Source organism: Scleropages formosus, chromosome 6 (genome assembly GCF_900964775.1).
Source record: "Scleropages formosus chromosome 6, fSclFor1.1, whole genome shotgun sequence".
Lineage (NCBI taxonomy): Eukaryota > Metazoa > Chordata > Actinopteri > Osteoglossiformes > Osteoglossidae > Scleropages > Scleropages formosus.
Genome location: NC_041811.1, coordinates 13,739,435 through 13,754,226, shown reverse-complemented (window position 1 = coordinate 13,754,226; position 14,792 = coordinate 13,739,435). Strand labels below are relative to the sequence as shown.

Sequence of the window (14,792 nt, the reverse complement as noted above, 5' to 3'; positions counted from 1 at the left end):
GCTTTGGGTTATAGGCTGAAATCACTGCTGTATAAATAAACACATAATATAATATATATATACTTAAATAAGGGAATGGAGCCTATATGCATATAAGTTATAATATAAAATTGCCACATTCCTTCCTTCCATTTAAAACGCTTTGAAGCTGTTAGTTTGTAATGTTGTCAGTAGCAGCAGAGTTCTGTTATAAGTCCATCATAGGCCATAGAACATGAGACGCAGGTCCATGTGGAGGAGAGAGGGCCGGATGGCGTTGTGATTACTGAGCAGCTCTCGAGGTATTTTCAGTGTCCAGAGGTAATACGTCATGGCGGAACGCCGCTCTCTGCGCCGAGGAGCGGCTGTAGCCCGAGGAGGCCTTCGAGCACTCCGTTATAGACTTGCGGCTGAGGACGCCACTTCCATCGATGCTGCCCTACTTTGTGCTGAATCCATGTTCAACCACTGGCTTTAACTTTCAATTAGTCGTTCGTACCAACCCTTCTGGGATTCCAAGTCAGAAATACACTTAATTGTCCATATTCTTAAATGATACAGGAGGACCTGCTTATTTTAGCCCCTTGAAGATCAGACTCAAAACATCGTTGTTAAATCTGCAAAATTATGAACATGCAGCATCAGTATTTTAATTTGACTTTATCGTGCAATCCAGCGTTTTATGTGATCATGCATTATTTGAAGGGAAATTAAATTTTTTTAAAATTCACCCAAGGAACGCACAACATGAACACCGCGCTGATTTTACTTCCTATGTAGTATGAGCAAATACACATTTTCCTCGTAAAAGAATTGTTCCGACAAGCACAGTGCCGATCTGCACCAGGGAGGCTTCAGAATCAAGTTGTGTGAATCTGATTTTTTAAATTTGGAAGAATGCCAGCGTCATAACTTCTCAGCAGCAACAAAACAAATAGAACATCTGTAATTGCACACACTTCATCATAACAATCATTGTTATTTCAGAGCAATACGGAGCTATTTAAAGCTACAGAAAATGCAGAACAGTCCTGGTAAAAAAAATAAAACACTTCCTTCCTTTGTGGAAATCAGTTTTTATTGTTTGTAGCAACAATTGGCACAACAATGATGACAATAAGGGCAACAGTGAGCAGTATAACATAGGACACAATTTTACACAGCTTGTTTCTTCTCTGTTCAGCTTCTTTCTTCTTCAGCAGGGAGTCGAAGCCTGGGTGTAGAGATCCTCCAGCCAGAAGTTCAGATCCCTGGGGTCCTCCTACGCAAGAACGAGATGCTGTGTTGTTGGGAAAATACCACACAAGATCTTCGTTGACTTTGCGTTGGGTCCTAAAGGACAGATCCATCGTCATCCTCCATCTCACACACACACACACACACGCAATGTCTACAACCGCTTGTCTCGAACGGGGTTGCAGCGAACCGGAGCCTAACCCGGCAACACAGGCCGTAAGGCTGGAGGGGGAGGGGAGACACCCAGGACGGGACGCCAGTCCATCGCAAGGCACCCCAAGCAGGACTCGAACCCCAGACCCACCACACAGTGAGCCCCGGCCAAACCCACTCCTCCTCCATCATCATCATCATCATCAGATCACAACAATTATTATCATCATAAACCTTTATTTAACCATCTCCTTTGTGCAGGATGACTTATGACATTAGATAATTAGCATCACAGCAATGCACCCATTTATACGGCAGGATACTGTTAGTGTATCAATTCACGCTGAGTGCTTTGATCAGCAGCACTATAGCAGCAGTGGGAGCTGAACCTGTGACCACCTGGTTGCAGTTTGCCAGGCCTAACAGGACATGACCTGCATGCACCATGTACTGAGCATTAGCAAGAGACAAGGTTTTCTTTGAGGTCCAGATTGGTCCTGTGACCTGAATATTTGTGAGAAACCATGGAGCCTTACTGTCCCCCTTTAAAGTGGACAGAATAAAACGAATCAATATAAGAACGCAGGACTGGAACGTCATCAGCGGCGCGTTCGGGTTTTGACGGTGTTTCCTCTCCGAAAGCATGTCACGTATCGTTTGTTTCAAATCAGCAATGAAGCGGTATCCTCAAACTGAACCCCGGCATTAAATATTGAAATCGCACGCCTTAATCTGTTTATAGGGCTTTTTCTCTGCTGTCGACCATCTGGTTCATGCGCTTGGACACGGATGTGATGTCATTACATCCTGCCTCTAAGTGGCCGGTTGTTTGCCGCTCTTTTCGTTGTGACTTCCTGCCTGATCTTTTCTTCAGCGCTGCTCTGCGGCGGTAAGGTGTTACATTACCGCGGTGAGAATCCAGAAATCTCCTTAATGGAGCGACACAGACGTCATTCTTTGGCTCGCTTTGGACCACGACCTTCTGCGTAACCCGGGGAGGGGGGGGGGTTACTGCGACAAAGCACCGCCTACACGGGGACCCCATAGTTTCCATTACTATTTGACATATCACCAAACACAATTTATTATGTCAAAAGATGACTTTCGAACAATAAGACTGACATTTTGTGTTTGGAAGATAGAAGATCTAACTAGAAGGCAAAGTGCTTTCGGTCCTGCAGGACACCTCACCACCAGTTCCTTCGTACACTCTTAGTGTCCCATGCAAAATATGGTCCTGCAGAAAATTTGGTGTACTGGTAAATTAAAATAGGCTGCAGAAGTAAATATCATATATACATTCAAGATATACAGGACAAGGTGTTATACGTCATGCACAAATGTGCAGTTTTTACAGTTACATTGATGTGCTGGAGACATCAGTTGGCAGCTGTAGCCGATCTTACATTATAAACCACTTGGACGTCTATGTAAATTAGCTGTACTGTCAGAAATGCAAAAAAAATATCTACTGTGCAATACGCACACACTGACTGAAGCCAGGTGTCCCAAGCAGGCTTGCGGTGAACCGGAGCCTAAACTGGCAACGGATGGCTGGAGGGGGAGGGAACACACACAGGACGGGACGCCAGTCCATCACAAGGCACCCCAAGAGGGACTCGAACCCCAGACCCACCAGAGAGCAGGACCCAGCCAAGCCTGCTGCGCCACCACACCTACTGTGCAATAGTTGTTGGTATAAAGATGACAAAATATGGTAATTTTATTGCTTGACTTTTATTTTGGTGTTTTTGGAGCAGCTTTGCATTATTTTTCTCAAACGAAACGGCGATTTGACCCACGTATAACAGACTCCTGCTTAACAGGGTGATGAGCCTTTCAGAATGAGTGTGTGCGACTGCCTGCAATGGGCTGGTGCCCTGTCCATTGTATGCCCTGCCACACACCCTTTGCTCTGGGACAGACTCTGGGTCACTGCCACCCTCCACTGGACAAGTGACTAATGATAATAAATAGGTGAACAGGATAGATCTATTTAATTATTCTTCCCATATATACTTATATATACCCACTTTGGGGGTGCGGTGGCACAGTGGGTTGGACCAGGCCCTGCTCTCCAGTGGGTCTGGGGTTCAAGTCCTGCTTCGGGTGCCTTGCGATGGACTGGCATCCCGTCCTTGGTGTGTCCCCTCCCCCTCCAGCCTTACGCCCTGTGTTGCCAGGTAGGCTCCAGCTCCCCGTGACCCCTTATGGGACAAGCGGTTTGGACGATGTGTGATGATGCATATCCACTTCAAAGGCAGTAAGCCAGTAACACTCTGACTGACGTTCCATGTGCTTAATGTAGAATAACTGACTAATCAGTACGCTCAATGATGATGATCACAGAGGCCCAATGGGCTGCTGAGCTTCCAGAGTCATAAACGCTTAATCTATATCCCTTTCATCAGTTTGAGGCTCCTTTCAATGCAGCACAGATGTGTCCGCAGAGTGAAAATGGATCCCGGCAAAGATGTAAGTTTTTTCGTTGTCACTCAAGGATGCGATTGTCTGAAATATTCTCTGCGAATAAAATTGTTCTGGAAGAACCTGGACTGTTGCAGAACAACAGCAGCCACTGGCAGGAGAGTGAAAACTGAAGCAGGTATATATGGCCAGCGATGGTGATGGAAGTGCGATTGAGTCGAACCCGACCGATAGCGGCCGCTGACACGGTTTCCGCGACGAGGGAGGGGACAGAAGAGGTTTGCCAGTGCCTTCGTCCATGCCTGCTGACAGGGTACAAACATTGGGAGAACATACAGACTCCACACACCCCAAGCTGGGATTGAACCCCACACTCATCAATCAGCTAAGGAGCTGTGAAATACCAGCATTACCTGCCATGGCCAATACATGGCTAATGCAGGATGTAAATAATAATAATAATAATAATAATAATAATAATAATAATAATAATAATAATAAAGGATACTAAAAGCTGACCTGATGTTGAAAGACTTTGTCACCGGAAGGTTAACAGTTTAAGAAAGTGACCATCTCAACATATTCATTTCACAGACCATATGTGTTCACGTTACCTTCAAATAGTCTGCTAAACCGGAGCGCAACGAGTGTCTGTCGTACTCCTGGATGGTCCACGAGGGTTTCGACTTTTTGGTCTCCCAGCTGTGGGCGCTCTTCATGTCTGTGTAGAGCGGATTCGTCTTCACCGTGCCTTTCAGCGTGACCTGAGTTATGTGCTTCTCGAGGTCCCGGTCCACAAACACGGGGCTGTCCTCCGGAGATGGTCTGTGGCGGTTCACCCTCTTCTGCTCCCTCTGTTAGAGAAGCGGAGGGGGGTTCAGGCCTGTACGGTGTCCCTCAGGAGCTTATATCCCGCAGCGCAAAGGGCGAACACGTCAACAGGCTCTCATTGTACTGCACGCTCTCATCTATTGCCAAGGTTTATTCCAGCCTGGATGGATCATGTCCAAACACTCCTGCACGAAGCATCAAGTCACATTTGATTTGTGACCTTGGACAAATCAAAGTAAAACAAAGTCCACCCACTCATCTGGATATGTGCTGCAATGCCTTCGTACTTTTCCAGCAGGGCCGTGGTAATTTTATTCAGGAAGAGAGTGTCTGAACAACTCATTAATTTATACATGTCTTGCATAAAATGCTCTGTACTAACACACACACACATCATTTGAAACCGCTCGTCCCATAGGGGGTCGCGGGGAGCCGGGGCCCAAGCCAGCAACACAGGGCGAAAGGCTGGAGGGGGAGGGGACACACCCTGGACGGGACGCCAGTCCATTGCAAGGCACCCCAAGCGGGACTCAAACTCGAGACCCACTGGAAAGCAGGACTCGGTCCAACCCACTGCGCCTCTGCGCCACCATGCCCCCCTCTGTACTAACAGGAAAACAAAAAGTTTCGTGTATAAACGTGATGGGAAAGCAGCATGAGGTCATGGACACGAAACGTGTTGAGATGTCAGCCCTATCTCATGCATTTCTCCACGCAGGGAACAACTGCCTTTCCAGCTGCTCGGTGGTAATTTACCTGGTAGTAAACCCTGTTCTGCCACTGCTTCCCGCCGGACAGCGCCGCCCCCATCGCGGACCCCACCTCAAACATCCCATGGCTGGCGGGCAGCGAATTCACGTCCAGCTGGAGGAGCTTCTCCGGGCGGTTGTTGTTGGGAAGAGCCGACAGGTCCATGCCTCGACCCCGGGTCCCCGTCTCGGCTGCTGCGGGAGGCAAGACGAGGGCTGCAAGTAATCCGAGCTTCTAATTATTCATGATGCGCTGCCGTGTTCGGCAGGTGTGTGTAACCGTATCCGAGCCCACCTCACCTGTCACGCAGCCCCACGGCATGGAGGTGCGCATGCAAAGCTCTCTGGGACTTGCGCTGCGGTGTTTCAGTACAGCTGGATCACCAGTTTGACCGCTTACATTCACATTCCATCACGCGGCTCTTTACAACCTTACATTCATTTATTCTGGAGAGTTCGGCAAACGATGCCAGTTTAGACTACCTGCAAGGACACAGACTCGTAGGAGAATGCTGCTGAGGTGTTACGTTAAAGGCTATTTCAATTTTTAATCACTGTGTAACGGATCATTTTTACAGCACATTCTGAAAAGTAATTGGAATTAATGCCAAAATGTGTTTTGGACAATTAATTGATGTATTTGATATAGACATAGCTTTCTTGCATATACATCATCATCTGAAACCGCTCGTCCCATACGGGGTCGCAGGGAGCCAGAGCCTAACCCGGCAACACAGGGCAAAAGGCCGGAGGGGGAGGGGACACACCCAGGACGGGACACCAGTCCATTGCAAAGCACCCCAAGCGGGACTCGAACCCCAGACCCACCGGAGAGCAGGACCTGGTCCAACCCACTGCGCCCCCTATATTATATATATACATATATAGATTATTTACATTTTTTTCAAACAATGTCAAAAAAAAATATGAAAAATAATGTCAACCTATCCAAAGAATACCATGAAATACAAGAGTGGAACACACCTGGTTTGGATTATAATGTAATGATGTATAGTTTATTTGTATTTTTCATGAGAAGATGACAAGGAAGCAATTTCCGAAACCTGTAAAGCGTCCAGTGTGGATGCAACACAGAAGCAGCAGAAGCCAGCTGTTCAGATGCAACATTTTATTGCAGAAACACAGAAAATTGCTCACTGAATACTAGTCACACTCAGTCCTGAATGATTTTTCGCCGAAGGCCAGATGATTAAAACTGAGCCGTCTTGCTGAGCTGAAGACACTTAGAAACATGAACCAGTGCAACAGTAATTCAGTGTAAACATGTACAGTGTTTTATTTTATTTCTTTTTCAATTTCTACATATTTTATTCAAGTAGAGTGTATGAAAAAATATTTACTACTGACAGGAATATTCTGAAGATATTATACAATATACAGCAGATAAAATGCCTCTTCTTTAATAAAGCATCATGTAGCTCTAACTGGGTAACTTTGAAGCACAAGGCTACAGAACGTTGGCTGTGATACATGGAAGACAGCATATGATAAACAAGATCATTAAATTAAACGGTGGCTGAACATGACTCCGACATCCCTTTAGGTTCACCCAGCTTTGCAGGTATTCGTTTTACACTTTTGGAGGGGGAGACGTGTCCCTTCATAACTGCTCAGAGGTATTGAAAGTCATCTCCGGTTCCATTTGCAGCGGGCCCATTATGACCTCTACCGTGTAGCATCAGATAAACGCTGTCAAACAAGGATGGATATTTCAAGCATCACTTCATATTGGCCTGACACAGAACTACTTTAAAAGCCCAAAAGGAAAGCTGCATCTGCATTTGTGCTTTGAATTATGACTCGACTCACAAATTACTTTAAGTAGTAAAGAACCGCTGTATTTACCATTTTCTGGCTGTTCCGTGCATTATATCCTCTTGAGACCCAGCATCAAAAAAGTGTTTTGGATTTATTTCTAGGAAGTTCTCCCAGCCCCGTGCGGTATCATCTTAAAGTGCTTAAAAGTGCTCGCTGTGAGCTGTACGTTGCTTTTGAGAATTTTTGAGAAGTGTCTGTGAAATGAATAGATGTACATGTAAAAGAAAGCCCTCAATGAAATGCATTAGCATTGCGGCACGTACCGTTTGGGAGATGCACTTAAAAATATATGTCCTCTAGAGAGGACAAAAATGGGTCTGGGTCCCAGGAGGATATAAATGAACTAATAAAACACATCAGCATGTTAACAGTGCCATCTGCTTCCTTTATCTTTTATTTATTCCTCTGCTGATTTTTAAATTCATTTCCTGGATATTATGTACATGCTTATTCGGAATGGATTTCAGCTAAAAGGAAGTAATTACTGTTTACTCTCGCCATGAACATCAAAGCATGGATTTAATGCACCTACGTAGGACAAATAAAGGTTTAAATCACTTTGAATTTAGACGTTTGAGCTGGAAACGGACACGAGTGAGACGAGCTTTAACTTTACTTAATACAGTTCTGTCTATTCAAAGGATGAACTCAAACCAAATCGTTTTAACTATGAAGCACTATGATATGGGAGTTTGTGGTTCCTCTTTCGCTACGACACTGCTTGAAATATCCCTTTGTTGTATACTGGATATACACGATAACTTCAACGAATTCATTGATCGAAAACAGAAGGAAGCTTTCATGGGTCAGTAGAAATTACCGTTGCGATAATACTTCTGTATGAGTATCGCCATTCTGAAAAACTGTATTTTTCTCCGAGACGTACGTCGCTTTGGAGAAAAGCTTCTGCTAAATGAATAAATGTAAATGTAAATGTAGTGACAGCGATAGCAAAATTCCTGTCAAAGACCACTGATTGTTACAAGACCTGTAACAGATTTTACGGAGGTGAACCAGACCTTATTGCACTGTGAAAAATTCAGTGTCCAAACCCTTTTCCACGGTTAATGCAAGGCTCTAAGCTCTAAATGGCCTTTACAACTAACCGCTGTCTCTTTGAGCAGTAATGAGCCACATTCATAAAGTGGATCTTAAGGCTGTTCATCTGTTATCCTAATTGTGGATCTGTGTCACTGCGCTCCTCTGGTTTCATTACCGAAAAATGAGGTCACTAGTGCTAAACAGGAAGGACCTGGTGGAAGCCCAAAAACTGCGGCAAAATGGATTTTGCCCAGAAACAGAGGTTTATTTCACCAGCTGATTTGCTGGGGAAATGACCAATAGGGGCCCAGCATATGATTTTGGCTCCATAACCTGATGCAAAACACTTGATTTCTATTAAACATACAACTCAACAGGAAATGTCAATGTGCTTCAGTTGCCAGCATCTGCTCACAAGAAACTCAATACAATGAAGCTTCTGGTAACCATTTTCTCCGAGAGATGCAAACGTATTAAAAGCACAGAACTATGTACTATCCAAAAAGCAAGACCTTAAAGTAAAAAGAGCAAACGAGTTGTCTGTTTCCACTTATAGCGTAGAAACTATATACGCATAGTGTGTAAGTAATCGGAAAAAAGTTTACAGCTTTTTTTGGACAGAAAATGTCGTAGTTTTTCACTGTAGAATGAACAATGCATTGGCTGGAAAGGAGGCACAGTGCAAAACAATAAAATATCTGGTATATTTTGTGTGCTCGATCCACATCTTTGATACTGCTTATTCCCTTTTATTCCCACTTTTGGAGTCAATAAGGTAAGAAGTGGTTAAAGGAAAGGAAGTCCCATATGACACCAAATTTAATGTTGCAAAGATACGTTTGCTTTATTCTAGTGAGAGTTCTGGTTTGAAAATGCTGACCCGATCAATATCTGATACCAAAGGGGATTCTAAAGTGCTTTGAACAAAAATTATAGGGATTTCATGCGTCTGAAATCTTCTCAGGTTTGTATTATGACATGCACATTAATACTGAAACTTTTTCAGTTTTTGATTGCTTTCTGGCTGGGCGTACAGCACTGCTATATGCTGAGCCTCAAAGGTGAGGTACAGTACCAGGGCAGATACAGCAGCACACCGGAGGGCGTAGAACACATACAGAGCTCAAACTCTTATCGTCTCAGGGCAAACTTTAACTAATGGGCAGTGTGCACCTGGAATTAATTCCCATGGCAACGATCAAAGTATGGTATTTTAATCTAGGACATTTTACTTGTAGGTGACCCAGTCAGATGCTGGACCCCAGAAGGCACTTTTTTCAGCCCCTCCAGTCCGAAATATCGTACATTTGCACTGTTAAGCGGTCATATTTTTGACACATTCTGATAGAATTTGATGGAATTTATTATTAGAATAATGATAATAGAGTTATTATTGTTGTTGCACTGATGAATTCAGAGCAGGGATGTGACCTGGTCGGCTCTGTGTGATTTACTCATTTATTGAAATACACTGACTCCTCAACTTACCACCACAATTGGAGCCAGAAGTCTCTTTCTAATTTAAAATTGTTCACCAGCTCAGCCACTTTCACCACCACCACCACACTGAATAAAAGACAAGTAATAAAAATGTCATTAAAAACCATGGGGGCAGCTGGTAGTGTAGTGATTTGAGCTGCTGCCTTTGGCCCTCCAGGTAGGAGGTTGAAATCCTACCAAGTATTGTATTTTAATACCCCGAATTTCTTCGGGGGAAAAAATTGTCTAGCCATATGAAAGGGTAAACAATTGTGAATAGCTCAGTAATATAAATCACTTTAGAGAAAAGCATCAGGTAAATGTGAAAATTAAGAAATAAAAGAACATTTTATCTTAAAAAAATCAGCAACACACCGTGCAGCTAACAGTCACTCACTGCCTATAAACCCTTGTCCAATTCAGCGTTGCAGTATGAGGAACCAGTGTACTGTAAATTGTTATACCAATTACTTTTTAAATACCACTGTTTCACTGACTTTACTGTCATTTTAGACACAAAGGATGGAGCAGTTAAAAAGGCACAGATATTATCCAGTAGGGGATGACTCTACATTTAATTAAACCCTTATCCATCTGCCCTAAAACTGCAGACAGCACAACTAGCCTTTTATGTAATACTTAAACTAAAAGTTACAAAGAATATTGGAATTTTACAGTGAAAATAAAACCGGTGTGATGTAGCGTCTACTGTTGTCATGCAAAGGTGCTGTAAGACCAGCAGACAGAACAAAAGAAAGAGGAAGCAGTCAAGGCCCTACAAATACCAGATCTTTTAGGCAGAAGGTATTGGGTTCTTACACCCTGATGAATGAGCAAGTTGAGCGATTCCAACCCAGAATCCCATTGCAATGTAAACTGCTGCTTATAGCTGCATTTACTGCATGTAAGGTACAGCACCTGTTCTCCTTGAGGAGGTATGCCAGAAACAAAACTATTAGAGAGTCTTCATCAGAAAGCGTTCATTACTAATAGGCACAATCAGCAGAATACCAAAAAATAAATTACAACGATTAAATAAGTTGGAAACAGATGAGTTTGCTTGACATATGTACTTTTTTTTTTTTTTTTTTAATAAGTGCACTTGGTATAAATAAAGTGAAACCGTCCTTCTCTGGTGGTGTCAACTTCTCAGCTGCATCTTCTGAGCGTAAAAGTCCCTGCAGGTCTCGCAGCAGCGCTGGTACCATCGCATGTCCTGGCACAGGTTCTTCTCCCGGACCACCTTGCAGTACACCGGCCACTGGTCCCCAAGGCACTTGAATGTCAAGGCGGCTGAGGGACACACACACACACTTGTTGAGCCTGGAATACCCAAGCTTGCGAGACACTGATAAACATGTCACCCTCATCAGGTCATGAGTGAGTGTTAGAGGACACCGGGGGTGTTTTCAGCTGAGAGATGAGGCTGGAGTTGGAGCCACACTGGACATGTGCGCACAGTGGGATAACACACACAGAATAATACCGACACATATACAATAATAAAAGTGAGGAAGAGTGTTTGGCCACAGGGCTTTAGCAAAAAGAGTCACAAAAATAACTCTGATGCGTATTCTTGTTTCCTCAAACCAGTCATGGGTTGTATCTCGATTCACATTTTTATGAAGTATTCACAGACTGATAACCTGTAGGTATCTATTTATCCATGAGGGGAATCTGTCAAACTCCTAGCTATGTACAGTGCTGCTTGAAAGCATGGAACCCTGTAAGGATGCTCATTATTCCTGTATAAAATACTTAAATTAAAATAAACTTAAACATTAATATAAAATATAAATCTTAAACTTATAAAATGAATAGGTGACCGAGTTACACACCTGATTCTACTTGCCTACTTGGTTGAACACAATCCAACTTGGTTCCCCATTTCCACCTGCACTACCGTTTTCGCGCTACACACGATTTCTTCTAAACCAACATATGGAATTGGTTATTACACACCTGTTATGTCAGATGAGAAAGACTGCTTAAATGAAACAGATGTGCAAGTGACATATTATCTGTTAAGGGTAATTGTCTTGTGTTTTCTGAACCAGAGATGGTCAGCAATTTCCACCTTGACAGATGACAGTGAAGATGTTTTCACTCTGTGAAGAAGCAGCTCTCCGGCCAAAGCGAGCGACATCTGGCATCGCAGGCAGCGCCGAAGCTCACAAATTACAGACAACTGTAATAATGCTTCCACATCTATTTCTACACCCCAAAAACCAGCAGGAACGCTTTCAGCGCTAATGCACAATTGAGAAGCACACAACACAAGAAAAGGCCTCAGTCGTAACCCATGGGTACCTGTTATTCTGACACAGGTGTGAGTGCTGAGCTACACTCTGGAACTCAAGACCTGAAAAATACTTTATATATGCTATAAATGCACCACTTTTTTAATTATCTTTGATTATGTTCATATTTCCGTTACATTTTGTTGAACTACAGCCTTGACAACCACCTATGCATAGATAATCAGTTAACTGTATTCTGAACTTGACTTTATTGCATATTATTATATATATACATTATACTATTAAAATTATTTCATTGGCAGCATAGCTTTCTGCTAATAGCCATAAATAAGGTTTTGACCGGTAATATAAAACAATAAGCAATCGATTGCCCAGTAATCTACATTTATATTACCTTTATATGTATTCGTTCAGCAGACACTTTTCTCCAAAGCGACGTACATCTCATAGAAAATACAATGTGTTCATTACATTAGCAGAAAGAGACACTTGGAGACGTGGGATTCTAAAGTACAGTTACTTTCCACCGTATGAACCAATGCTCACATTAGTAGCTGTATAAAACTTTATCCCATCGACACTTCCTAATATTTTTTTTTTTAAATATTTACATTACTTTTTTTTTAACATTTACATTTACATTACACAAATAGCTGCATGGAAAGCGAGAAAGCAGTCATGTGGTTTTTGGGATGTCAACCTATTTAGGTCCTAGACTGGGCCTATAGGTGGCACTCTTGTCTAAAACTCCCTCTGTACCCTAATGCAAAATACTGGAGCAATTCTTTATACTCAGACATTCATTAACTACAGCAGTAAAGGCACCCATGATCATTTAATACTGCCTCTTAAGTACTGTTTTATATATACATATATGAATTATTATTTCTGATATTTATTTATTTAACAGATGCTTTTCTCCAAAGAAACTTCTAATGGATACTATGTAGTGTTATGAGCCCAGACACCTTATTCACCAAGGTGACTTACACTGATAGATACACTACTTACATTGGGTTACTTATCCATACATCAATGGAACACACTCTGGGGGAACCTGAACAGCCCATCTTTAGAGTGTGGGAGGAAACCAGAGCACCCAGAGGAAACCCATGCAGAGAACATGCAACCTCCACATACACTGAGGGGGGATTGGACCGACGTCCTCTCGCACCACCCAGGTGCTGTGAGACAGCAGCGCTACTCGCTGTGCCACCATGCTGCTGACATGAGCCTTGCGTACAACAATAAAATTATGTTTGGTCCACTGCATATCAAACTGTATGGAGGAGAATGGGGCGAACCTGAGACGCAAACAATTTGTTGACACACTTGTACAATGGAAGGAAACGGGGTGTAAACATTGGTTTGTGCTTGTGAAAAGTCACATATGTGCCATGAGGCCTCTCCATTCGCTGCTGAATCAAAATGAAACTTTTCTACCCTTTTTTAACATCGTATTGCTCCCAACATGGAAGCAGTGACTAGAAGAAGTGAAACAAACACCTCACACAAACTGTCAGTGAAATAACCCTGTGGGATCCTTTATACCAAAGGAACAAACTACTGTTAAGGTCATGCATGCATGCATTTTCTGAACCGCTTGTCCCATACAGGGTCACGGGGAACCGGAGCCTAACCCGGCAACTCAGCCCATAGGGCCGGAGGGGGAGGGAACACACCCAGGACCGGACGCCAGTCCGTCGCAAGGCGCCCCAAGCGGGGCTCGAACCCCAGACCCACCAGAGAGGAGGACCCAGTCCAACCCACCGCGCCACCGCGCCACTGCACCCCCTATCTGTTAAGGTCAAAAAAAGTGAAAATTACATTACTTTACTGCTGCGTACTGTGAGTTTTGGCCTAGCTAGGCTGCTCTTCGCATTCTATCTGCGTGAACGTACAGAAGAGTGCGGCACGTGTGCATCATTGCCCAACTCCTAAAGTGATGATATGCGGCCAATAGACGTATCACACACACATCCCTCCCGGCAGTTGTGTTCACAGTCAAACGCAAACAAAACCAACCGCACCTTAATTATAAACAACAACGTCACTGAAGATGCTTTTTGGCTCCGAGCTGAAAATTTTTTTCGTCCCGGAGGGGTAGCACTTAGCCGCAATAAAGTATTGGAAAAGGAATAACGCACACAGTGGACCCTATGGGAGCAATCTGTTACAACAAAAAAATGTACTTTTAAGGGTTTCCCTGTTTTAATGTTGTTAGCCGTCTTCCTATCAAAGACTCAGCCTTGAAATAAGCGAGCCCAAAGAAACCTTGAAAAACGGGGAAGACGAGATACCTGAGATCCTCAATGTGAAACTTGCAGACTGATATTGCGCAAAGATCTATGAGAAAGCATATATTTTTGGCACTTTGTAGTGCGGCTGCATGGAAGCGACGTCTTTAGTACAGGACACATGTCACTATGCATTAGTGACATTCATTCATTCATTCATTATCAATAACCACTTGTCAAATGTCAGGTTGCAGTGATTCAGAGCCTATCCCAGAAGCACAGGGTGTGACGCAGGACAATAAATGATCATTCTGTTATCTGTTATCTATATCTGAGACAAATGCTCATGACAGTAAACTAATTCACATAGCTGTGACCACTGTGGCATCACAAAGACATGTGATGTGTCAGTACAATACAGGCATGATAAGAGAAGAGAATGATATTAAAATATGGCTGCAGGTCTCATTATGGCTCTTTGAAAATCCTCATATTTCCTAATGAAAAATATGAAAAGCCATCGCAATCAGAGTACTTGTGTGATGAACATCGGTGCATAT

General features: G+C 43.3%; 2 protein-coding genes across 2 annotated transcripts in view; both read right to left on the bottom strand.

Annotated features, from left to right (window-relative positions):
* Positions 1 to 1,049: 1,049 nt before the first annotated feature.
* LOC114910705 (major intrinsically disordered NOTCH2-binding receptor 1-like) lies at positions 1,050 to 5,697 on the bottom strand. The gene is given in 5 exon segments (XM_029252853.1): positions 1,050 to 1,198; positions 1,201 to 1,240; positions 4,410 to 4,649; positions 5,383 to 5,570; positions 5,676 to 5,697. Coding segments are annotated over 5 exon segments (639 nt in total).
* Positions 5,698 to 10,837: 5,140 nt separating this feature from the next.
* The window catches only part of LOC114910704 (A disintegrin and metalloproteinase with thrombospondin motifs 19-like), a 36,508-nt gene continuing 32,553 nt past the window's right edge, over positions 10,838 to 14,792 (bottom strand). Inside the window, 1 exon segment of the mRNA XM_029252852.1 lies at positions 10,838 to 11,027. Within this exon segment, the coding sequence (XP_029108685.1) occupies positions 10,876 to 11,027 (152 nt within the window). The 3' untranslated portion in view covers positions 10,838 to 10,875.